This window comes from Arvicola amphibius, chromosome 9 (assembly GCF_903992535.2).
Source record: "Arvicola amphibius chromosome 9, mArvAmp1.2, whole genome shotgun sequence".
NCBI classification, from domain to species: domain Eukaryota; kingdom Metazoa; phylum Chordata; class Mammalia; order Rodentia; family Cricetidae; genus Arvicola; species Arvicola amphibius.
Window position 1 is genome coordinate 36,647,801 of NC_052055.2, and position 26,234 is coordinate 36,674,034.

A 26,234-nucleotide genomic window follows, 5' to 3' on the forward strand; every position below is an offset into this window, starting at 1 on the left:
TACCATTTTATCGTGAATATCAGTTATAAAAACACTGCATAAGGAATAAATTACCTTTTTAATTTTGGGCAAATGAAATAATTCCTATCTGTAATTTAAAAAGAGCTTAGGTTTGTTTTTTCCTCCCTAGAGAAAGCAAAATGCCTGTGACTCAGAAGGGTCACTCTGTGTAGTAGGAAAAGACTGAGGCTTATCTGGGAACGGATACTTTCCCACGTATCCTTACATCCAGCATGATCTTGGAGTGGTGTAGGGAAGCTATCAGTGGTTCCCTGTCTATTCACAACTAGCATGTACCTCATTGACAGTGAGGGACTCTTCAGGAGGACCAGCAGACATGAGGCGCAGATTCCACTCTGGAATGTGTTCTGTGGCTTTTAGAAACATATTTTAATTGGAGAGGGGTGGGGAAACAGTTGAACTGTCGTTAAATAGTCAGCTTCCTTGGCTGTTGCCTATAAATACCACATAAGAAAGGCTGTTGGGGTTCTCAGCAAAGTTATGTGGCATATGTATTTATTTGTATATATATGTTGTGTGTGTGATCCCCGAATGTTTCTTCTGTGGGGTTGAGTTTGGATTGTGTTTGTTTTGTTGTTCTAAACTGCATTAACCCCAGAGTTCCTTTTAGTAGGGTTTTGAATAACCATTTGTAAAAGAGAGGGGAGAGCAGTTTGATCTGTCTTCGGAAGTCTTTCTGTGCTCCTCCCCTCCCCTAAAGAGGACAGGAGGGGAGGAGCCACTGCTCTAACCACGAACTTCAGGTCTTCTCTGGATCGCTGGCTTCCTGTCTGCAGTCACTCAACTCTGGGCCATCTTGACTTGCCTGAAGGGTGGAGAATTGGTGTCTTCTCAGAGAAGGGGAGAGAGTTCTCACGTTCTCCTGTGGGCACAGGCATGAGACTGAGTTTGTAAAGCTCGCTGTGGCCTTTCTAGACTTTTTCTGTGACTTGGACTTTTTGTGTTTGTGAGCTGTTTCCGTGAGGACTCCGTCATGACTCTGCTGGAGCCTGAGATGCTGATGATGGCTGTGCAGTCAGGTAATTCCCTTATTTCCTGCAAAGCTCATTTGCCACAGGCGTCCATAGAACGGTTGAGCACATTTGTGCTAGCACTAGGCTGAGATGGAAAGCTGAAACATACATCATTCAGCAGACATTTCATTTTCAAGTTTTTATGGTTTTTAAAATTCTTTTCTATTGCGTGTTTCAGTTTTTCAGACATAGCTTTGAATTATGTGCTAACCGATCTGAAGAGCAGACAGTCAGGGGACCTACTTGCTTTTCTTTAACCATTTCATCACTGTCTTTGGCACTGCTTTGGTGAAGGGTAATTGAACTGCTTTTGACGCTCTATATAGTGTGTCTTTAGTCACAAACCGACTCTTTTTATGTCACTGTGAAAGCATCTGACGCTTTCCTCTGCCGTTCTTCTCCTCTGTGTCACAGCCTTCCCACTTCATCTTTACAGCGTCTGGGAACGCTCTTGGTAAAGCACAAGACTGAGTTAAGCGGTAGAGATAGGGAAGCAGTTAACAGAAGGAATGCAGGATTTTTTAAATTCTATCTCTAAAAATAAATTTTCAATTCAAAGCTTCTCTTAAAACTCTTAAAAATTCCAGATAGTTTATAATGGCTCCTTTTACTTTTGGTGTTTTTAAAACTTGTAAGTCAGATATCTAAAAATAGAAATGTTCCCTTTCTTATTTTTAGACTTCTACTAAAATGTAATCTGTAGTGTTTTCAGAAAGATTCATACAAGTGGCATTTGCACCCTCTACTCCATCACCTGGCCCCACGCAGAAAATGAAACTCTGTCTCTGGCATGACTGGTCTCTGTCCTCTTAGGGAGTGCTTAGGTAGTGTGTTGTCAGGACCAGATACACATCAGCTGAGGACGCAGCAGATGCCGTCAACTTATGCCGTGGACAGGAAAGGCCAAGGAAGAAGGATCCAAGCCATTCTCTTCTTTCTGGTTTACAAACACAGCCATAATGAGTCATTTATCAGATGAATTTTTCTGTTCTTGTGTGCTATGCCTTTCAGGTTGCCTTTTTTTCCTCCTCCCACAGATCTCTGGAGCTTTGTGTTCTAAACAAATAGTGTGCTTATCTGAGTGTTTCCCATCTGTCTTTGATGAGGTATCTCAGTAGCTCCTGGTTAAACTGACTCGATTTTTCCCATCTGTATTCCAGTTTCCTGCTGTGTGTGGGCAAGTGTGTATTTTACTTTAAGGGGCAGATTTTAATATTTGAACATTCCGTCTTAGACAGTGACATCTCATAGTGCAGGTTAAAGGTTTCGTCCCCTAAGATAATTTCAGTATTCCTAGCCCTAAAAGGGAAAGAAAGCACTGTTCTCTGTAGTTTCTTGTCCAAGAGTAGGTTTTCCTACAGCATATGTTGGACAGGACTGGTCACCCATCTGTCAGACCGGCTACTTCATAAAACTTTCAGAGGACAGCAGTGTGTAAGACAAGTGTGGACGGAATTTACGGGGCTGTTGGGTGCAGGTAGGACACGAAGTCTGCCGCGGAGATGATAGATGTGGACTTGGCCTTTTTGCTGTATTCACATAAACTCGGTTTAGGGATGATCTTCCCATTACTTAAGTTAGAAAATATTCAGAAACATTTATTATTAGCCACCACAGATGGGTTCATGAAACTTCCCTCTTTTGTTTTGGAGTGCCACAGCACAAACCCGTTACCACAGCAATGCAGCAGCCCCTATGGTGGGAAGTGAAGAGTCTGCTAGGGAATGGCAGTAAGCAGTGGTTCTTATGAAAAGCCAAGAAATATGTTAACCTGTACCTTCATGAGTATATGCTTCCTGGGAGAAATGCTCTTACCGTAAAGTAACTAAACCCTTCAGGTAGAATTGAAGATGCCAAGTTTTAAGGTGCTGGATATAGTTCGGAGTTCACGGTGCTCAGCAGGAGTTTTTACCCAGACTTGGAGCTCTGAGGTTTTGGCAGGGCATTCTTAAGTGTTCATGAGGGTTTACCTCCTTTACACTGCTGGAGGTTTCAAGCTGTTTTGGATCCAGTTGGGTGCTGCCCTTCTGTGAAACGTGTTACAGTAGGACCACCCTCCCTCCTGTCCTTCCTGCAGTGCCATCTTCACTGTGCACACCAAGTGTCCCTACGTGTGGCTTCCTAATTAGACCATTCTGTTCTCTGAAAAAAGGTTTATTTTTAATAGTGTGTGTGTGTGTGTGTGTGTGTGTGTGTGTGTGTGAATGCAGGTGCACAAAGAGGCCAGAGCTGGAGTTAAGGTAGTTGTGTGCCGCCTAACATCGTTCTCCAGCCCTTACTAGCTTCTCATCTGTATGTGGACTCCTATTGGTGGCACATGGTAGACACTAATTTATCTTTTTAAGAATGGTGAGATTTTGTTTGACTTAATTCTCATTAATAAACATAATACTTTAAATTAAGATTTTATAAAAGTATTTTGTAATCTCTTCTTCCATAAATAAGTGAATCCAGTGGCCGTCATCCTTTATTTTAGCCAGACATCATCCAGGGCTTCATGGCTTTCAGAATTGATGTTCTTTGCCCCCGAGTTTGTAGTGTGCCCTGTGATGAAGTGTGTTGTTAGATAGATCTCAGTGTTCCAGTCAAACCACGACTAGAGTTCATGTCACTGCCGTGGGAATCTGTCTGGATTGTCACAGTTAGAAAATGATTTGAAGTGGACATTGTAGAATTTCTGAAGCTGGCCCTAGGGGAGTAATATAGAGCTACGGCATTGATGGGTGTCTTTCTGAATAGAGTATGCTAGGACTCAGGCCTGACAGAATGTGTGTTTGACTCCTGAGCTGGTAGCCCTCTGCCTTTTTCTAGCCAATATCACTCTGTCATTCATTCCTCCAGAACAGTAAGATAGACTTCCTTGATAGAATGTATTAGGATGATGTCTCCATAGTCTGCTTTGGACCCATGATACATGCCTGATCATGTTGGGCTACAGCTAACGGGTTAGTTGGCCTGTTTTCCTCCTGTTGCTTGAGCACATTTGTGTGTACCCCAGGCCTCACACTTGTCTGTGCATAGGATACCGCTGGTCATTGTGGGTGCTTTAGGAAAAGAGGATGATAAAAGACCAGGAGCCCAAAGCAGAAGAGACTTTGTGTTCTACAAAGCAATTGAGTGTTCTTTTGAGCTTATTCTGGGACTAGGCTGTAAATGCAAAAGGATATAAAAGTGTTAGGTATATAAACTTGGACGCAAACCCATGGTCCTACTGCTCAGCCTAAGAAGCAGAGCATTGCCTATGTAAGTGCACTCATTGGTTGTGCCATAGAGCTAAGTCTGTTCCTAACGGAATTCCTTTCAGATCATTTGCTTTACACCAGTTCCATATTGCCTATTCAAAAAGAAAATCCATTAATTAAAAGTTTCCTCTCCATTCATTAGTTAACTTCCTTATCCTTGATATCTATGTACTCAATTCCTAAATATTCCTTTGACTTCTTTTTCCTTGATCATGGCAGTTTGCCCCTGAACTATTTGTTTTAAAACAGTGTGCAGAATAGGGGATGACAGTCATTTAAAGGAGGGCTGGGGAAGAATGGCAAAGTGCAAGAGACAGACTAAGCAGATTAAGTCCCACACACTTTAGAAGTATGGTACTCTGTCCGGAACTCCTGATACTCAGAAGTATAGAGAGCTGATCAAAAACCTCAGAGCCTTCAGCCTTGTATCACCTACTTTAGATCTCTGAGGGATGGAATCATTGTGGACTTGGAAACAATCTGGTTTCCATGGGCAGTGGTGGTGCATACCTTTTAATCCCAGCACTCAGGAGGAATAGTCAGGTGGATAGTTCGAGGCCAGCCTCAGCAAGTTTCAGGACAGTTAGGGCTACACAGAGAAACCCTGTCTTGACTCCCCCCCACCCCCCAAAAAAAAACCATCTTGGTTTCTAAGGAATTATAGCATTTGAATGACACCATAGGTATTTCCTTGTCTTCTTTTTCTTTTGAAAAGAGGAAATTGGCCTTTGAGGTTAGTTTATCTACTGAAGTCATATAATTAATTTTTGATAGTTTATGGCAGAGATGTGAGGAGAATTTGTGCCCTCACTCTCTTGCCAGTGAAGATATTTAAAAAGAGACACCAGAGATCTATAGTCTATAAGGCTAGATGTGACTGCCCCCCCCCCCAAATGGTGCCTCTCCTTGGGTTAAGAGAGAAGGTAAAAGCAGGGCGTGGTGGTGTGCACATTTAATGCTAGCACTGGGGAGCCCGGGGCAGATGGATCTCTGGAAGTTTGAGGCCAGCCTGGTCCAGACAGTAAGTTCCAGGACAGCCAGGGCTATGTAGAGAGATCCTGTTACAAGAGAAGGAAGGAGGGAGGAAGAAAAGAAGAAGATTTAAAAACTGGTGTCTGGGTATTTACTTCTCTCCCGTAGGAAGTAAGGTCTGAATACCACAGACCTGCCCTTTTCTACCCACCTCATCCTGCTGTCTTCTCTGGCCTGGGTGATGACCTCATTAGACAGGTACCAGACAGACAGCTGTTGTCCTCAGTGCTCTGGCTTATATTTGACTGCCTTTTTATCTGACTCATTGATTTATCTGGGCCCTTTCAGAGTTAAGATCCAGATCAAAGGAATTCGAATTCTTCTTTTACTTATTTTTCTCCCTCTTTCTGTTTCTCTTTGGATGAAGCAGACTATCAAGACTCTGAACCATGATTTTAACCTTGTTAAAACAGTGCCAAATTAAACAAAGATGAGGCTTATACAGTTTTACTTTTTTGGAGCCTCACTTTTATGATTACCACATGTATTGTTTTTTAAATTTTTCTTTTAAATAACAAAGAAAAATACTAAAGGCCCTGAGATACCGTCAGTGCTCAAAACCCAACTTTCTTTGCTTTGTACTTTTTGTTGTTGGTGTTGTTGTTGTTGGTGGTGGTTTTCCAAGACAGGGTTTCTCTTTAACTTTGGAGCCTGTCCTGGAACTCACTCTGTAGACCAGGCTAGCCTCAAACTCAGAGAGATCTGACTGCCTGTGACTCCCAAGAGCTGGGATTAAAGGTGTGTGCCACCACCACCTGGCTGCCTTGTACTTCTTAAAGCTAAAAGTGCAACACTTTGCACTGAGTTCGTAATACCACGGTCTGGGGCCCTGCTTCATGTTATGCAAAGTCACTAAGTGGGTGGTAGCATCAGAGTGAGCACAGAAGGGTTATACAAGGGAAATTAAACTGAAAAGAGATGCAGTAGTGAAAATGTATGCTACCATAATATGGAGTTCTCGTGTGTATTACTTAATCACCATAACTCTGCTTCACATGTGCAGAGGAAACCTGAAGCTCAAAAGCATGAAGACACATAATAAGAGATGGAACATATCTCTACATTCTAGTGGTTTAAACAGATAGATTACCACCATTTTGAAGGCCAGGGGAAGAGGTTTCCCAAGTTAACATCTAGCCAGGCTACATATACAGTGCCAGGCCCACCTGAGCTACCGTGTAAGACTTTTCCAAAACAGTGTTGGCAAGATGGCTTAGTGGGTAAGGGCACCAGCCATCAGGCCTCATGACTTGAGTTTGGTCTCTGGGACCCACATGTTGGAAAGAGAGAACCAGCTCCCTCAAATTGTCCTTTGTCCCTCACATGTATGTTTTCATACTAAGTAAATAAAATGTAATTAAAAACTCCAATAAAAACAATCCTCAAATAAATCCAAATAGTTTAGCTCTTTATTTCCTTGCATGATCCACTTAAAGTTAAAGTCAGATGCTGTCCTCTCAGGCCTGCTGGTGGCTCTTGTCTTCACTGTGCTGAAGTCCTCATAGAGCACTGCCCATCCTTAAGAACTCTGGCTGCGCGCCTCCCTTGCTCATTTTGCACAACTGTGCTGGCTTCTTTGCTGCCCCTGATGCCTCTGCCCTGTGCTGAGTCTCTCATAGTCATCCTTCCTAAGTGGAACACTTCCTCACTTCTGCATGACTTCCTCACCCCTGCGAGTCTTTGCTTAAGCATTAATTTCTCAGTTAGCCATTCTCTGGCCAGGAATTATAAAATCGTGCATCATTTTCTTTACCCCGTTTATCATTGGACAGATTCATGACTTACTAATTTCTTGATGGAGCTGTCTCTCAGAATGTAAGTGCCACCAAATTGGGGAATTGGCCTGTGTATGCGACTCTTGGATATAGTTAGAGTATGGTAATTTTCTTATAAACAATCATAAAAACTTGCAGTGTATTTTAGACAAGTATGTTCTTCAGAATGTGACTTCTTGTGAAGTGTACAAAGTAACTGGTTTCATTATCAGTTTCATACAGTATCAAAATACGTACTTTATTCATATCGCCCACCCCTCATCCCCCACTCCTGTGTCTCTGGTTTCCTTCCTCCCCCAGATAGCTTCACTTCTGCTTCCATGTCATATATGTGCATACATATGTTAAATCTAGTATCTACATGTAAAGGAATCACGATCCCCCTCTCATTTACTGTTCTCCCCTTCCCTTTGGAGTACTTCATCTGCCCATCTAGATTCTGCATGAGAGAAACTGGAGTTTCTTTTGGAGTCTGGGTTATTTCACTTAGCATAGTGATAACCTAATCTATCTGTTTACCTGGTAATGACACAATTTTGTTTTGTGTGTGTGTGTGTGTGTGTGTGTGTGTGTGTGTGAGAGAGAGAGAGAGATGTTTGTATGTATGAAGGCAAAGATTGGCAGCAGGTGTCTTCCTTTCTTGCTTTCAATCTTTTTTTTTTCTTTTTTCTTTGAGACAGGGTTTCCCTGTGTAGCTCTGGCTGTCCTGGAACTCGCTTTGTAAACCAGACTGGCCTCGAACTCACAGAGATCCACCTCCCTCTACCTCCCGAGTGCTGGAATTAAAGGCGTGCGCCACCACTACCCGGCTGCTTTCCACTTTTTTTTTTTTTTTTTGATCTCTCACTAAAGCTGGAGCTCACTTGTTCAGCTAGACTAGCTGGCCAGAGAGCTTCTAGGGAGTCTCCTGTCTCTGCTTCCCAATCACTAGGGTTATAACTATATATCACCATGCCTAGCTTTTTACGTGGGCTGGTCTCTAAAGGTCCTTATGCTTGCATGGCCAACATTTTACCAGCTGAGCCACCTCAATCCAATTTGATTGTCCTTTACAGCTGAATAAAATGCCTATGTTGTGTATGTAAGTGTAATCACGTTTCTTACCTAATTACCTGCTGATGGACATCTAGGCTGCTGTGAATGTCAAGTATGCCTTTAAAGCAGTGGTGTGATTCTCAGTCAGTGAGTTGTGACCCCTTAGGGCTCACATATCAGATACCCTGCATATCAGATATTTATATTACGATTCATAACAGTAACAAAATTTCAGTTATGAATTAGCAACGAAATAGTTTTATGGTTGGGGGTCACCACAACATGAGGAGCTGTATTAAAGTGTCACAGTATTAGGAAGGTTGAGAACCACTGCCTAAATCATTGTGTGATAGGCCCAATTGAGGAGACTACAAAGTAGTCCAGTGGCTTTCAGGGTGTGGTTGAGGACCCTTTGATATCCTGAACTCTCTCAAATGGAGCAAGATGGAAATGTTTATATGATCTAAAATTGTTGGTCTTTTTAACTGTTGTGGTCTCGTGAGTGTACAGTATATTTTCCTAAAGCTACATGATGGAGTTTATCAACAAATGAATTCTGAATTAAATGTGAAAAGTTTTCTTTTACATGCTAGCAAGATGAAATATTGATAGATATAACCCACATAACAAAAGCTCTTTGAAGTCCCCAGTAACTAGAAAAGGGAGAAAGAATCTTACCCCCAGGAAGTTCTGAGAAGTGAAAGTCTGAAGCACGGGCTGGAGCTACAGTGTGCAGTGCTTGCCTTTTGAGTGTGCAGCCCTAGACTCATAGTTCAGTCCCCAGCACTTAGAGAGAGGGGGAGGAAGTAGTGGTTTCTGACTCTGCTGCCTTTAAGTCTGTGGCAGTGGCATTGCTTTATTTCTCTTCCTGTAGCTCGATTTCTAACTGGTTTTAATAGTAAAAACCCAGAATCAGATATTAGGGTAAATGCTGAAAGACCAGAGAAGTAAAGGAGCCAGCCACTAGAAAGACTTTTTTACTTCTGAATACTCAGGCCAAAGGGGGCAAGATCCTGTCTCCACGAATCCTCAGACCAAATGCTATGAGCTTCTGTCTCCTCCCGCCTTACATTCCTCTCTCCTCCCAGCCATATCATTTCCTGTCTCCACCTCCCTAGTGCTGGCATTAAAGATGTGAGCCACCACCACCTGACTCTGTTTCTCTTTTAGACTGGGTCAACGGTAGCCCAGGGTGGCCTTGAACTCACAGAGTTCCACCTGCCTCTGTGCTGGGATTGAAGGTGTTGCCACCACTGCCTGGCCTCTGTGGCTAACTAGTGGCTGGCTCCGCACTCTGATCTTCAGGAAAGCTTTATTTGTTAGATCACAAGCAAACATGTTCTTGTCACCTCTCCCATAAACTAGTATTGCAGCAATACCTGTCACAGGGACTGTTTAACATGTGAAGTGCTTGTCACAGTTTCTGCCACATAGAAAATGCCATGTTTGAAAAATATTATTGTAGTAAGTTGTTATTTAGGGGATTTTTAATTCCACTTAATGTGTATAATTTTTAATTCTTGGGGTGGAGAGATGATGGGTCGGTAGTTAAAGGCACTTTTTGAGCAAGTTTAGTGACCTGAGTTCAATGCAGAGAACCCACGTGAAAGTGGGAGGAGAGAACTGGCTTGCCCTCCACAGGCGTGCAGTGATGCATATGCCTGCACATGTGCATATCCTCACACACAACATCCAAGTATAATCATTTTTAAAAGTTTATTCCTGGCTTTTCTTACAACTCTCTTGGTATTTGGCAGCTCGAACATTTAAAAATTTTTTGTTTTGCTAGCTTTAAAATAGTTTTAAGAAATTGTTTTAAGGAAACTAAAAGATAGGAAAATATTTGTTTTTAACAATGTTAACGTTGTTAAATGTTTGTTTTTAACAAAGTATATTCAAAGTATAAAAATGTTTTTCATGTTTCCATCTAATCTAGAATATAGGGGTTGGAGATGTAGTTCAGTTGATAGATTGCTTGCCTACCATGGAAGAAACCTAGGGCTTTCGTTCCCAGAAGTTCCTAGGTGGGGAAGAGTGATGTGTGCCTCTAAATTCAGTCATGGATGGAGACAGAATCCCAAGTTCAAGGACATCTGCAACAACTTAAAGAGGTAGAGGTTAGTCTGCTACAGAGACCATGACTAGGAAGGAAGGAGGGAGGGAGAGAGAGAAAGAGAAAAGGAAAGAAAGGCTCTGAGGCTGTCTACCAAAATATTAACAGTTCTTGCAGGAGATAAGACTTGATTAGAGATTTTCTTTGTTGGACCTTTGTATTTTTCTGTATCTTTCTGATTTTCTATGGTGAACATTTCTGTTCAGATAAATCCCATATTAATTTTCATGTCTATGTGCATGTGTAGTTTGGTTAAGAGAGGAGGAAGTGGCTAGAAAGCATGGTGTCTTGGGTTAGGAGCCAGAACTGTGAGTTTAGGACGAGAGAAGTTCCAATAATGCACTGAGCAAACTGTGCATAATCAGGGGCATGCCATCTCATTCGCTGTATTCCCACCAACTTGTTTGTATAAATCCCTTTTACATTTTGCCTTTGTTTCTATTTTGTAAGATTTATTGAGGTTTACCTTTGCAGTGTTTGTGTTAGGCCGTGTTCTTGGCAGAGCTGTAGACCTTTCCTGTGCACACTAACCTACTCTCATTTGACCAAACCTTTCAGAGGATTCTATAAGCTGAAAATAATGCCATTTCTTTTTTATGGTTAATCATAATTCGACTTCTTTGAGCATAAAATGGTGACTTCAGTATAATATTCTTTAAATATTAAAAGTGAATTTCTATAATATTCGTTGTTCTATGAAAATCTTTTCCCCTTCCATGAGGCCAGGTCTCTCCTGTAGCCTCAGATGACCTTGAGCTCCTGATGCTCTTGCTTCTGCCTGCTAAGTGCTGCAGTTACAGATGAGTGCCACCAGGCCAGGTACACAGTTCTGGGATTAAATGCAGACAAACCCTCTGCCAGCTCAGCCACATCCCCTGCCTGGAAATGTGAAAGTCTTAGCCCATGTGCTCCTTACCCGAATGCTGGTTCAGATTGTTTGCCTGAGTTTTGTACAGACACGGGAGGATTTACAACAAAGAATAAAAATGTTAATGTGAGGTAAGCTGACTTCCTCCCTCTTTCTCTTCTCCCTTGTTTTGGGACACAGAGCATCTCTTAGCCCGTGTTGACTATGGTAGAGGAGGATAACCTTGGGTTTCTGATCTTCCTGCCTCAAACTCAAATGCTAGAATTACAGCTACTTGTCACACACCCAGCTATTAAAGAATTCTCAAAATCCACAAAGAGTGAACAACATCTGGACATTTCAATATATGTGATGCTGGGCAGTTGTGGGCAGAGGCAGCAGATCTCTGTGTTTCCATATGCATGACGAGACCCTGTCCAAAAAAGAAAAAAGAAAAAGATGCAAACAATGATCTCTTGAAAGTCCCTAAATGTTATTAATTGGCATAGAAATGCAAATGAAAGCCATAAAGAGATGCCAGTATGTACCTATTAGAATAGTTAAAATGGAAAAAAGACTTTTAATTCTAAGTGTGTGTGAAAATGTGAAGCAGTGTGGAGTCACAATATGGAATATAAAATAGCACATAATGACCTGGGAAGGCAATTTATTACAAGGTTAAATATATTTAGAATATTACCCAGCAACCCAATTTCTAGATCTTTACACAAGAAACATGGAAACATACATTTGTATTGAAGGTTCATAACAACTTAGTTGTTAGTCACTCCAAACTGGAAACTACCTAAATGGCTGTTGGCAGGTAAAAGACAGTGCTAATATAAACTGGAATGCTAACAATAAAAATGAGTATGTTACCAATTCACAGACTGCCACCGTGTCTGTATTCTGTGAACTGTATAAACATTGTATTAAATGTAAGAAACCAGATTCTCTACATACTCTCAATTCATACCCATTCTTAGAAATGATGACTTTAGAGATGGGTCTTTCAGAGAACCCAGTCTCTGTAACAAAAACTCAAAACTACCTGTAATTCTGTTTCCTGGGAATCCAGTGCCCCTGGCTTCTCTGGGTACCTCCATACATGGCACAATTCCACATGCAGTTATACACAGATACACAAATTCAAAATAAATATTTTTAATTAATTTTTTGTTTTATGTATATGGATGGGTATTTGGCCACTATGTATGTCCATACATCACATATGGGTCTGGTGTCTATGGAAGCCTGAAGCTGGCGTCAGATCTCTCTGTAACTGGAGCTGTGAGCTGCCATGTGGGTGCTGGGAATTGAACCTCAGGAGTCCTCAGGAGGAACAGCCAGAGCTCCTACTCACAAGTCATCTCTCTAGCCCTTGTTTGTTTGTTTGTTTGTTTGTTTGTTTGATATAGGCTGTGATGGGGCTGGAGAGATGGCTAAGTGTTTAAGAGGACTTGTTGCTTTTGTAGAGGGCCTGAGTTTGGTTTCTAGCACCCATGTAGGGCAACTCCAGACGGATTCAATGTCCTTTTCTAGCCTCTGTTGGTTTTACAACCATATTAGTATGCTTGGGCATGCACAAAATACAGACTGGAATATAGCTCCATGCTTTTAAAAAAGTGAATGATGTGTTGTGGGAAGAAAGACCTATTGCTAACTCCCGAGACAGTTACATGGAATGAAAAAAGTTACATCTTGTATGATATTTGTATGAACTTAGAAGTTTGATTTTGCTATTGTTTGACAACTGGCCTTGAACTCACAGAGATCTGTCTGCTTCCATCTCCCATGACAGGATTAAAACCTCTGCCACCAGGCTTGGCAAAATGTAGAATTATGAAGAGATGTAGTTGTTACTCTGAGGGTGATGAGGGCATAGTTCTGCACGAGGAGGCCAAGCACGGAAGAAGGACAGGCATTGTCTTGACTGTCATTCTCACTGATGCAGTACCGTACTGTGGCTTTGTAATGCTTTGATCAATAAGGGAAACTGGTTAAGGATGTGTGGATTGCCTTGTTTTTACAGGCATGTGTAGATCTATAATTAGCTCAAAATAAAAAGTTTAGTTTAAAAAAAATGCAGACAGTTTGGCAGTTTTTCAAAAAAATAAAGCATAGCCCATATGACCTAGCATTTCTACTTTTAGCCCAAGAAAGTCAAAACATTGCCTTTACAAAAACTTGTACACAAATATTCCCTGCAGTGCTGGCAAGATGGCTCAGTGGATAAAGACACTTGCTGACAAGCCCTTATGTCTATCTTTTTTGTTTGTTTGTTTTTTGAGAGGGTTTCTCTGTGTAACAGCCCTGACTGTCCTGGAACTTGCTTTGTAGACCAGGCTGACCTCGAACTCACAGACATCCACCTGCCTCTGCTTCCTGAGCGCTAGGATTAAAGGTGTGCGCCGCTACCACCCAGCATGCCATATGTCTTGAGTTTGATCCGTGAAACCTATGTGGTTGAAGGAGAGAACTGACTTCCACAAATTGCTCTTTGACCTCCATATATGTACCACATACTCATGTACTCAAACCCAAATAAATAGATAGATAAATGTTTGAAAAAGGTTCTTTGCAGCATTATTTATTCTTTTTTTTTTTTTTGGTTTTTTTCGAGACAGGGTTTCCCTGTAGTTTCTAGAGCCTGTCCTGGAACTAGCTCTTGTAGACCAGGCTGGCCTCGAACTCGAACTCACAGAGATCCGCCTGCCTCTGCCTCCCGAGTGCTGGGATTAAAGGCGTGCGCCACCACTGCCTGGCTCGCAGCATTATTTATATAGCAAAAAAAAAAAATACAGTCCATCTCACGGTAAAAACTTTAAAATGTGATATGACCATGTAGTAGAATACTAGTCTGCCATGAAAAGGAATGGAGAACTGACATTTGCTACAAAATCAATGAACCTTAAGATCCACTGACAAATCTGAAGAGATCTCTTCCTGCTCTTGTAGAGAACCCAGGTTCTATTTCCTGCACCCAAGCTGCAGCTCACAACTGTCTTTAACTCTTAATTTCAGCTCTACCTTCTGACTTCCAGGGAGACCATGCACACACATGATGCACAGATGTGCATCATACATGAAAGCAAAACTCTCATACACATGACATAAAGTAAATTTTTAAAAAGATACTATGCCAAATGAAAGAAGATAAGCACAGGAGTCACTGCGATTGTGTTCCTTTGTCAGAATGCAAAGCCGTCCTGCGCAGGAGATGGAAGAGTGGTGCCTGATGAGCTAATGAAGGCGCATGGGGCAGCATAGTGCTTATGCTTATGACGCTTGGTGAATTGTGTGGAAGTTAACTAGGTTTTAAATTCTGTGACATGTGGCTGTAGCCCTAGCTACTTGGGAGGCTGAAGCAGGTGACCAAGAGCAGCATGGGCCAGCCGGGCGGAGATGGCACACACCTTTAATCCCAGCACTCTGGAGGCAGAGGCAGGTGGATCTCTGTGAGTTCGAGGCCAGCCTGGTCTACAAGAGCTAGTGCCAGAAAAGAAAAAAGAAAAAGAAAGAAAAAAGTAAAAAAAGAGCAGCATGGCCAACATAGTAAGACCCCATTTTGAAATAAAAAAAAATCTGGGGAACAATTGTGTAGGTTTTTGGGTTAACAGAAGTGGAAGGAGAAGATGGCTCAAGGCCTGATGATACAAAAGGTGCTAAGACTTCTGGGCTCTCTGGAGCCCTGGGTTGCACAGCCGTGAGCATATGTCCTTGAGCACTGAGCTGCAAAGTGGGTGGGTTTATCTAAAGTTCAATAAAATTGATCTTTAAAACTTATAAAACTATGTATAATTGCAAGCTTAAAGTGACTGTTAGGTAGGGATAATCATGCAGTCCTTACTAATCTAAAGAAACAAAAGTCTGGCTAGGTATGCTGAGTTCTGGTGCTGAGTTGCACAGTGAACCGGGGTGATGCCAGCCAACCTGTGCCTTTGGCCTTTGGCCTAGCATGGCTTTGTTGCTGTTATTTTTTTCCCCAGAATCTATGAGTGGGTGCAATTGCTCTATTTTGTTTGTTTCTGACTATTTATTGCATTCTTTTTCTCCGTGTGCAAGTTGAAGGATGTCCCAGTGGATAACAGAGGGAGGTGGATGCCTCTCACCGACACTTTTGGGTGCACAATTAATCTGGGCACAGGAGGTTGGCTAGAATGACTCCTGAAGAAAGGGCATGGGTAGCACTGCTGGGCGATGCTTAAAAACCAATCAGGGCCAGTTGTGGGCACTTCTCTCCCACCTGTATCGCCTCTGGTCTCGCCCCGCTCTCTCGCCAAGAAGTAGGCTGTCTGAATAAGTGTTACAGAAAGCCTGTGAAAGTTTGAGGAGAGTTCTAGAAGGGATCTGTGATCCTTCCACCTCCCACCCTTCACCTGCTCTCTCTCAGTTCTTAGGTACTGCTGGTGGATTGTGCCACATGGTAAAGGCTCTGTTTTTCTTTGTTGCCCTGGTGCTAGGGGTTGTGTTTAGGGCATCGGGGATGCTAGGCACAAATCTTGTTTTTATTGTTTTCTTCAAAGGTGGTTTGGCTTAAAAGCAGCCTTTCTTGAATTGACACACACCAAATAGGAAAATGCAGAAGCAAGCAAACACAAGAGGCACATTCCAGAGTTCTAAGAGGATTTTGTAGGAGTCCCAGCAAAGTCTGTAAAATAAAAGCTGGCACTGTCATGGGTTTGCCATGTATGGAAGGAAGAGCTCACTTGTCCTGTATTCTACTTCTCAGCACCCCTGACCATTGGTTGAGGGTCCCTGGTCGTCTTCTCCCACAACCAGTTATCTGGCTTTGTGACACCAGGTTTCTTACTGGCTTCCTGGAATGATGAGTATAGACTTCATGAGCACAGAACTCCATCCCAAAGACCACTCAGCCTTAATCATTAGCGGTGGGGTTACCAGTGTGCTCACAGACTCTGCATGACTTGGCTATAAATCAGGTTTCCATAACCCTCTGTGAAGGTAGAATGGCCCCCTCATCGTCCTCCTGCCTCAGCTCTGCAGGTGTTGAGGTTATTGATGCATGCCACCATACTCTTCAGCCTGGTTCCTCTCTGACCCAGCAAGTGAGGGTAGAACTATGTGGTTCTAGTCTTCTAATCTTGTGATCGGTTCTGACTGTAGCCTCTTTCCTAAGCCCTGTGTTGGCCTACACTTAGTGCACAGGCTTGCTGTGAATCACAAAAGCTGCCAGTGCCTTGGTCGCTCTTACTGCTTAGGAAATGCTAGGCTCCCATTAATTAGTAGCTCAATGCCAGGAGTGGGGATGAAGACCAAATATGTCCTTACAAACCGCACTAGCACAGAGTGTGGGACTCTGATCCAGCTTCCATAACTCTCATAGTCCTCACAACAACTGTATGAACTCAATGCCTTATTATCCTCTTTTACAGAAGAGGGAATTATGGGGCAAAGTGGGTATGAAACCTGTCCAGTGCCACACACCTAGTGAGGTAAGGGTGGACCTAAGAGTCTATCCAGATGGTCTGGCTTCAGATTCTGTGCTCTTTACCTCTGCAGTTTCTTTTCCTTTGGAACAAACTTCAAACCCTTCACATCATTGTTTGGTGACTCTTTGTAGACAGTTCTTACCATCCTCTGCTCCATTGTCCTGGTATGTAACCTATCTGTCATGTTCTGCTCTGCCCCACACACATCACCCCCACTATGACTGTTAAACAAGAAACCTTCAAACTTTTTTTTTTAATTCTGTTGTTCTAGTCCTTTCTGCAAAGGGACAAGTGTTTCTACAGTTGAACTTGTTCAGGAGTGAGTATACAACAGACTGTAAACTCACTTAGAAACCTATTCACAAGACGAGGATTGGTGCCTTCTGGGGAGCCAGTGTCGCATGTTGAAACTAAGGAAATCTTCAGTATCTTGCCATAGATGTGCATTAGAAATGCTGCAGCTGGGCGGTGGTGCTCACGCCTTCAATCCCGGCACTCGGGAGGCAGTGGCAGGCAGATTCTGAGTTCGAGGTCTACCAGATGTACAGAGGAAGTTCCAGGACAAGCTCCAAAGCTACAGAGAAACCCTGTCTCAGAAAAAGGAAAAAAGGGGGAGGAGAGAGGGAGAGGGAGAGAGAGAGAGAGAGAGAGAGAGAGAGAGAGAGAGAGAGAGAGAGAGAGAGAGAGAGAGAGAGAGTTGGGATTGGAGCAGGAGCTTGTGCCCTGTGATGGTCTGGTTGGCTCTGCTTGAGATGGTGTTCCTGGCTTCTTCCCTACTACCCCCGCCCCATAAAAGGATCGAAAATAACCGTTCATGCCGGGCGGTGGTGGCGCACGCCTTTAATCCCAGCACTCGGGAGGCAGAGGCAGGCGGATCTCTGTGAGTTCGAGTTTGAGGCCAGCCTGGTCTACAAGAGCTAGTTCCAGGACAGGCTCTAAAAAAGCTGCAGAGAAACCCTGTCTCGAAAAACCAAAAAAAAAAAAAAAAAAGGAAAATAACCGTTCATTAGTTGATCCTGAAAATGCTTTTGCATTTAGGCTTTTGGTCCTTTATGACTAAAACTCGCTTTGGTGGTTGGTCTGCATACTTCCAGAAAAGTCTGTGAATTTGAGAAAAAAAATTTTTTTTTTGTATATTTGTGGAATTCACACCATGCTGAATATTACATGACAGACATTTTGAGAACCTAAAGAAAAACTGTGATTCCCCACATGCCTATGGACTGTATTCTGGTCATTTTAGAATAAAAATCTAAACTGGGCCACCACACCTTTAATGGCAGCACTCAGGAGGCAGAGGAAGGTGGATCTCTGAGTTTAAGGTCAGGCTGGTCTACAGAGAGAGTTCCCAACAAAAAACCCTGGCTTAACCAAACAAGAATAAAAATGTAAATAATACCTGGTGTAGAGTATCTGTGCTCTGACACCAGTAAGTGGATTTGCTGGTGTGTGTGTGGCTTTTTTCTCATCCTGCCCACCTGACTTTACCTTCCTAGGCATCATCTCCCCTCTTTCCCTGCCTTACGCCTTCCTTCTTGTCCTTCACCTTTTCCTCACACTTTCTCATTCTCTGTTTCTTCATTGTGCATATACTTTGACACTGTATGTTTATGAGGTTTTTTTAAAAGATTTATTTTTGCCGGGTAGTGATGGCGCACGCCTTTAATTCCAGCATTCAGGAGGCAGAGGCAGGAAGATCTCTGTTCAAGGCCAGCCTGAACTAGCACAAAAGGATAGGCACCAAAGCCTATTTGTTTTTTGTCTCAAAAAACAAACAAAATCAAAAATCAAAAAGATTTATTTTTAACTTATGTGTGCGGATTTCTTGCTTGCATGTATTTATGTGCACCATGTGTATACCTGGTGCCTGAGGCCAGAGGAGACTATAAAATCTCCTGAGTCCGTAGTTACAGATGGTTGTAAGCCACTGAGTGGTTGCTGGGAATTGAGCCTGAGTCCTCTGAGTTGGTGAGTCATTTCTCAAGCTACCTGTTTATGAAACTTTTGTTTGTTGTATATTTCTTCTTGTTTGTTTCTTTGGAGACAGGGTTTCTCTGTGTAGCCCTAGCTGTCCTAGAACTTGCTCTATAGTCCAAGCTGGCCTCGAACTCAGAGATCCGCCTGCCTCTGCCTCCCGAGTGCTGGAATTAAAAATGTCTGTCACCAGCCAGGCAGTGGTGGCACACGCCTTTAATTCCAGCACTCGGGAGGCAGAGGCAGGCAGATCTCTATGAGTTGGAGGCCAGCCTCGTCTACAAGAGCTAGTTCCAGGACAGGCTCCAAAAACCATGGAGAAACTCTGTCTCGAAAAACAAAAGCAAAACAAAACAAAACAAAAAGTGTGTGCCGCCACCACCACTCAGATGTTTCTGTTCAGTTAAAAACATTAGAAACCAAAAGAGGCAACTGGGTGTCTTTCTCTCTCTCTCCATGTCTATTTCTGCTCCCCTTTTTGAGACAAGGGCTCACTGTGTAAGCCCTTAGCTGGCTTGGAATTCTTTATATAGACCTCAAACTCATGGGAGTCCACCTTCCTCTGCCTCCAATACATGTGTCACTACATCCTACTTCTGCTTTATTTTTCTGTAATAGGGACTCTCATTTTGTGACTTTGTTGCCTTTTATTGGATATTAGGGATTTTAACTTAGGTCCTCTTGCTTTTATGGTGAGTATTCTTAGTCCCATAGCCAGGTATCTTATCTGTTACTTTTTTTTTTCAATACATTCAAGTATCTGTTACTATTTTAACCAGCATCTGTTAAGTTTAAACACTATATAAATATATATTATGAATGAACAGATTGGACATGAAGTATTATAGAGATTGGGAAGAAGAGAGCCAGGTCTCTAGCCCAACAATTCTGTAGCATAATTTTCCCCAAAGAGCAAATATAAATTGTCCTGTTAGCAAGGACTCTTTAGTTCCTTCTTAGAATTGAGAGAATCACTAGCCAGACTGTGGTGGCACATGCTTTTAATCCCAGCACTCAGGAGGCAGAGATAGGTGGATCTCTAAGTTCAAGTCCATGAGGCCAGCCTGGTTTACAGAGCAAGCTCCAGGTCTATAGAATAAGTTTCAGGACAGCCTACACAGAGAAACCCTATTTCAAAAAACAGAGGTGTGGGTGGGAAATCATTAAACAAACTTAATCCATTAACTTTTCTTGCGTTTTGAGAAGCAAGATCCTCATTTTTGTGGGGTTATGAAGATCTATATGCACAGAATGTTGGCATTTGCATCAGTAGCCTCGTCTTGGCCCAGGGGTTACTAAGAGTTCACTCTTGGTTTGATAAAGAGCTAGTGTGTATGTGCTTGGGAGCATTTTTTTTTTTTTTGGTTTATTGGTTAGGGGCTTTAATGGATCTTTTCTGTCTGGTTGTGGCGGTATATGCCTTTAATTTTAGTAGAGGCAGGAGGATCTCTGAGTTGAAGGCCAGCCTGGTCTGCACTAAGTAAGCCTTGGTATGGGCTAAGTGAGTAAGATCCTATCTAAAAAAAAAAATAATAATAAGTTTCCAATGTACTTAGATTTGTCTAGGCCTTGGTAGATCATTGTGGCATATTTAAATCAAAAGACTTAACAGTGTTGATTGAAATGGCAAGTGTTCTTTGGGAAGCTTAACAATTCATGCTCAAAACAAGAGTCTTAATATCTAGTACTTCTTGTAAGTTCATTGATGGTTAACCTCCTGCATGACAGAGTGCTTCTCAGGTTAAGATTGACAGTTTTTGTGAGATATGTGGGCTCTTGGAAACCCATGGCTGAGACTGTTTCCAAAGCTGTCTTCGTAAGCACATATCTATCTTTAACTAGCTGTGGTGGCCATGGATTAGCCTGCCATGTCAGACTTTATTCCTTGGGAAACTGCCCTTTCTTCTGATTCTTTCTTTTGTTACTTTAAGCTTTCTAAATTTTCTTTGTTCTTTGCAAGCTGTAGAAATTTCTTTTCATAGCAAGAGTTACATAAAATGAGATTTAGAAAATTTTAGTTAAACAAATGCCTTTGTAAACTAACCATGAAAAGATGGATCACTTCAAGTTTACGAATGACTCTAAAATGCAGATTGCTAGGGGTGATGTTGCGGGTACGGGTTTCTTGGATGTCATCCCTTTGAGCCCTGGAGCTAAATAGCAAGAGGCTACATGCTCAACTATAAAGCATTAACCTCTGCCAACATTACATCAGTTTCACAAAACCTCACTGGCTAATTATCCCTTGGGATTGGACATGGATCTGGCAGCTTGTGAAAGCTGCTTTTTCCGATTTCTGTCTTCCTGGCTGTGACATATCCCAAAGGAATGAGGTTGAGAAATCATCGTCTTTTGAAAGTTCTTGACTTCTCATTCCCACAGTGGTTCTCATGGCCAGGATTGAAAGTTGCTTCTGAACTTGAGGAGGCCCTTAAAATAGTCTATGACCAGGGAGGGTGATGGTAAGGTGCCTGGTTGTGTTTTTGATGCTAGTGTCTATGGGTTCAAGTGTGTTTCTGCAGCCTCCTCTTTATACCAAGATTGAAAAAGGTGGGTAGACAAACTCAGACTCAAGTCCATGGTCTCTATGTCTGTTGGCTTTGCTGTGGTATTGGTTCAGTCATTACTCACCTCGGTGACGGCCACTCTTTCCTGCAGGAAGAAGTACTGTGTGATGTCAAACAGTCCTCCTAATACCTTTGCACCTCATCCTTACCTGATTTATGTTCGATACTGTCTCTTTATTCTATGCCTTTCAGGGTTCTTTGCTTAAAAACTAAGCATGTAGTAAGTTAACTGGAAAGTCTTTGGACATCATTCTGTTAACAAAGCTCAGGAAGAGCAGAAACCAACAAAGGCTAGTCAGAGTGAAGGCCAGGCCACAGGCGGCCCAGTCGTGATGCACTGCCCACAGGTCTCTGCTGGACTCCTGCTGCTCGTGGAGCTGCCAGCCGTGCAAAGGGTAGTTCTGATTCTGTTTTTCAGTTTCACGTAATTTCTTCATATTCCATGTTCTTGATGGGAGAATCCAGTCATTTTTGCTTGGATTATTCGTTTGTGAGCTAGAGGCCAGGGAGCACGGAGAGGGGAAATCTGTTTCTGTGGAAGGAAGATGGCGTCTCTTCCTTCTCTTGCCATTGAAATGTCTCCTAATGAAAGGGGCTCAAGTGCTGGACAACTAAAGTCTAGGATGTCTCTTCACAGTAGCTGGCCCCCATCCTTATGGCCATGGTTCACTCTCAAAGTATGTTCTTGGCCCAGGCCTTGACCCTTATGGATTATGTTTCCTGGGGAGTCTGTCTGTGCTTGCCCAACATAGAGCAGCGACAGACTGGAGAAACCCTTTCATTCCTTCCAAGCCCAGCTTGGTGAACCAGTGAGTTTGTTGGGGTTACTTAGAGGAGCATGAGTGAAGGGATCCCTTGCAGGCACGTGGGTGACAACTCACAAAAGCTGTACTACTAGCGTCCCCTGTGCAACTTGTAGCAGCTGTGTCACCAGGTGGTCCCCTTCCTCCCAACAGTTGTAAGCTGACTATATAACACTGAAGCTGCTGGAAGGGTCTCCTGAGTCTTGTGAGTGTCCTGACCTCTGTGAGCCTTGCTTCTTCCAAGAAGTGATTCAGGCCAGAGCTGCAGCAGCCATACAGACAGATAACCCTTCTTCCCCTCGTCTACATAGTTTCTCTCCCCAAAACTCACCTCAACCTGTGGCTTCAAATACCACTTGCCAGCCGGTGTGTGTCTGCGCCTGTGGTCCTGACCTGGTCCTTATTCTAGACTCTGCTAAGCCACTACTTCTTCCACTGGACACCTGGATGACTCACAAGCGTTTAAAGCTGACGTCATCATTCCTTTGACTACCCTGAAGCCTGTGATTCCTAACCGAGAATGGCAGGTGTCATCTTTGATTCCTCTCCTTTCCTCACAGCTGTGGCTGAGTTTTATAGGCTGGTCTTTGTCTTTTCCTGCTTTGTCTCACTGCCCTAGATCATAGTCTCACTTTTTGCTTTTTTTCTTCTGCAGCCTTTCTAGTTGGTTGCCCTGCCTTAGAACCCAGCTCTCCTCTGATCTATTGTTCATTTAGTTGCCAAGAGTTCCTCTTCACCTCCTGTTCTTTTCTGTTTGTTTTTTTAAAGAAATTTGGAGGCCTTGTGTGTGCTCAGAGGCAACTTGGGAGAGTCATTTCTTTGCTTCTAACATGTAGGTTCCAGGGATCAAACTTAGGTTTTCAGTCTTGGCTGTTGGTACCTTTATTTACCTGCTGGGCCATATAACCAGCCAATGTTTTGTTTTTTAAAATTTTTATTATTTGTATTTTATGTGTATAAGTGTTTTGGCTGCATGTATGCATATGAACCACATGTATGCCTTGTACCAGAAAGCCAGAAGAGGATGTTGGGTTCCCTGTCAGCCACTGCATAGGTATTTTTTAATCAAACTGGTTCATCTGCAAAAGCAGCAAGTGCACTTAACTGCTGACCTCTCTCTCTCTCCTTCCCTCCCTCTCTCTCCCTTGCAACCTTGTTTGTTTATTTCAGGTAAGGTCACAGTTTTCCTCCCTTTCCAGACAGGGTCTCCCTATATACCTCTATAGGGGGAGTGCTCAGTGTCTCTCTCTCTCTCTCTCTCTCTCTCTCTCTCTCTCTCTCTCTCTCTCTCTCTCTCTCTCTGATTTTTTTAAGACATGTGTCTCTGTGTAACAGTTCTGACTGCCCTAGAACTCATTCTGTAGACCAGGCTGGCCTCAAACTCACAGAGACCTGCTTGCCTCTGCCTCCCAAGTGCTGGAATTAAAGGTGTGTACCATCACCACCAGGCAAAATCTCATTTTTTAGCCTTGGTCAGATTGAAATTTATAGCAGTCTTTCTGCCTGAACCTCTGAAGTGCTAGGATTGTAGGCATGAGCCACACTGCACCTGGACAACTTTCCTACAGATTAGCTTTAACCATTTTGACTTTCTTACCTGGAACTCTTTGGTTTACTATGGGATTTAACTATATGTATGTGTATAATCTATCATTGTTGGGTTATTTCCCTCATAGTCTTCATGACTATTAACTAGCTTTCGGGTTCTAGAAGTGATAGTTTGCTACTGGTGTCCTTGTAGTTTCTGTCCTTGGCCCTGCCCTGACCACCCCCCTTTGTGCTTCTATCGTCCACTTGTCTTTCCAGATAAGGCCTGGCTCTTTTGAGATGTGTGTTAACATGTGTGCGCCCTTCCCATGAAGGTGTGTCTTTTTCCTTGTGACTCCCGTTTTCCTTTTTTATTTGATGTGTATTAGTGTTTTGGATGCACGTATTTCTGTGTACTACATACATGCAGTGTGCCCTCAGAGGTGTCAGATTACCCTGGAACTAGAGCTACAGATGGTTGTGAGCTGCTATGTGGGTGCTAGGAATTGAACCCAGGTCTCTGGAAGAGCAGCCAGTGTTCTTAACTGCTGAGCCATCTCTCTGTCACCCTCCTGTGTTCATTTATAGTTGGTCCATACCACCACAAAGTGCTTGATTGAGTGCATTCCTGGCTGGTTTCACAGTTACAGAAAGCACATTCTTGAAAAAAGAGGTGTCTTGTTTCTGAATCCCTAGGTTCTGGCATGTAGCTGTTATGTAATAATTTTATTTAGGACTGATGAATAAAAAGCATTTTGAGAAATAAAACAATGAGCACGTGTGGTGACGCTTGCGTAATTGGCATTTCTTGGAAGCATTAAGTATTTGCCGACTCTAGAGATGAGTCCCTGGGGAACAGATTTGGTCTTATTTCATCCTGTTATCTGTCTGCAGGTGGCCAGAGGCCCAGAACCTTATCAGCTCATCAGATGATTTTTGTCTTCTCTGTGATCAACTTTTATAGTCTTTCCAAGGAAGTTGATCAGCTGTGGTTCCCCGTGGCTTTCCCAGCTATATAGTTTCACTCCCGAATAGGATTCAGGTCACTGTGGCCAATCCTCACCCTCAGCCGCTGACTCACTGCTTTGACTGCTCTAGTGGCAGACATTTACACAGTACCTACATATTCATACTGTGAAAATACCCTAGAAATTCAGGGGCCTGGAGGCACCACCATCGCTACCCCTAGTCCCATCCTACAGCTCTCATTTGGTTTCTTTATTCCCACTACAAGTCTTGGCAGCACACACAGTATATAGTTTAAGTTGGCTTATTTTTTTATTTTTTTAGGCCTTGACCACTATCTTGATTTACTGCACTGGGAAGAGTAAATTTTGATTTTTCTTTCTTTCTTGTTCCTCCTTCTGAGGGAGCCTGCGTCATTGAGAAATATTTAACCTCATGGCCTTGCACTAGAGCTGGAGATTTGCCTAAGGGAACTGGAAGCTGGCAGTGTTTTTACTTAAATTCCCCCTTAAGGGGTGGGGATTTTTAGCAGAATCAGCCAAAACAGCTCGATGCTGGGAAATTTTTTAGTAGCAAGGCTGTTGCCATTAGGTTACTGAAAATATTTGAAAAGTTTCTACAGATAAGTATAGGCATTTTGGATTGCCTTTTGGGGAAAACAAAATAAAACCTGTAGCTTCTGCCAGGTATGAAGAAGAAAAACTGAGGCAGAGGACTGGATGTGGTGGTCCATGCCTTCAATCCCAGCACTGGGGAAGCAAAGGCAGGTGGATCTCTGGGAGCTGGAGAGCAGCTAGTCGAGAGCAGGTTTAGGACAGCCAGGGTTACACAGTAGGACCTTCCTACAGAAAGTCTGATTTTCTAGAAGGGTGTTAGCCAAGCTGCAGGGAACAAGAAAAGGCACACTTGTACGTGTGTATGTGAAAGATCTGAAATACATCACAGATTAGTAGAAAAGTAACTTAGTTTCTCAGTTGTGTAGTATGCTATTAAAAGACAGTTGACTGGCAGAGAAGGGTGTCACCAGTGTTTGAGCCATATAAACTGACTAGGAAAGTAGCCATAGGCTGCCGCCGATCTCTGGTCTGTGGAAAGAATTTGACTTTCTCAATTTTGGAATTATACTAAGAGTAGATCATAACAAGGATTTTATTTTAAAAGCAAATCTTTCTAATTCTTCCTAATGTTTTGTATTTAGAATAATACTTCTTTGGCATAAAGAAGATATTTGCCCACCAGTGTTATTATGAATGATCTTTGACACCTAAAGAAAACAATCTTGGTATTAGGGTAAGATGTGAACCAGCAGATCAAATATAACTACCTGTCTCATAAAACTGTTTATATTTTTGTGTCATAGATGAAAACAGTCGTACATACGTTTGCCAGAATGGAGTCATAAGCTGAGCAGGCACCAGGCCCTGAAAGGAAGGAAAGGGTTAAACTGTTTATAGTGTCTCCGTGATGTCTTAGGAAATTGTAGGGAATTACACTGTGCTTAGTATATAAATGCGGGTTTTCTTGCCTCCCTGACAGACAGTTGGATGCTCCTACAAGTTTTCTGTTTGTACTGTTTTCACTTGTTAGCAACAGCGAGTGGATGAGTGAGGACTGATGCTACTCAGCATTATCGGGTTTTCTTTAATTAGCAATAACAATTCTTGATTAGATCTTTATCCCTATTTATATCTACTTATCCCTTCTTAGAAATCCCCAGCCTCCATGTGCTTCAGGAATCTCTCAAATTCCTAAGGAGTGATTCTAAGACTCAAAAAATAAACTTAGGCTCTTGTTGGGTATATGGGTTGGGGTGGGGTTTAGCCTATAAGATCCTTAGAAAGAAAAGATAAATGAAGTCAGGAAATG

General features: G+C 42.7%; 1 protein-coding gene across 2 annotated transcripts in view; it reads left to right on the top strand.

Moving 5' to 3' along the window:
* Positions 1-817: 817 nt before the first annotated feature.
* The window catches only part of Mrtfa (myocardin related transcription factor A), a 94,444-nt gene continuing 69,027 nt past the window's right edge, over positions 818-26,234 (top strand). For both annotated transcript variants that reach the window (XM_038343523.1, XM_038343525.1), the window contains exon 1: positions 818-1,040. In XM_038343523.1, coding sequence (XP_038199451.1) covers positions 995-1,040 — 46 coding nt within the window. In that variant the 5' untranslated portion in view covers positions 818-994. The remainder of the gene's footprint in view (positions 1,041-26,234) is intronic.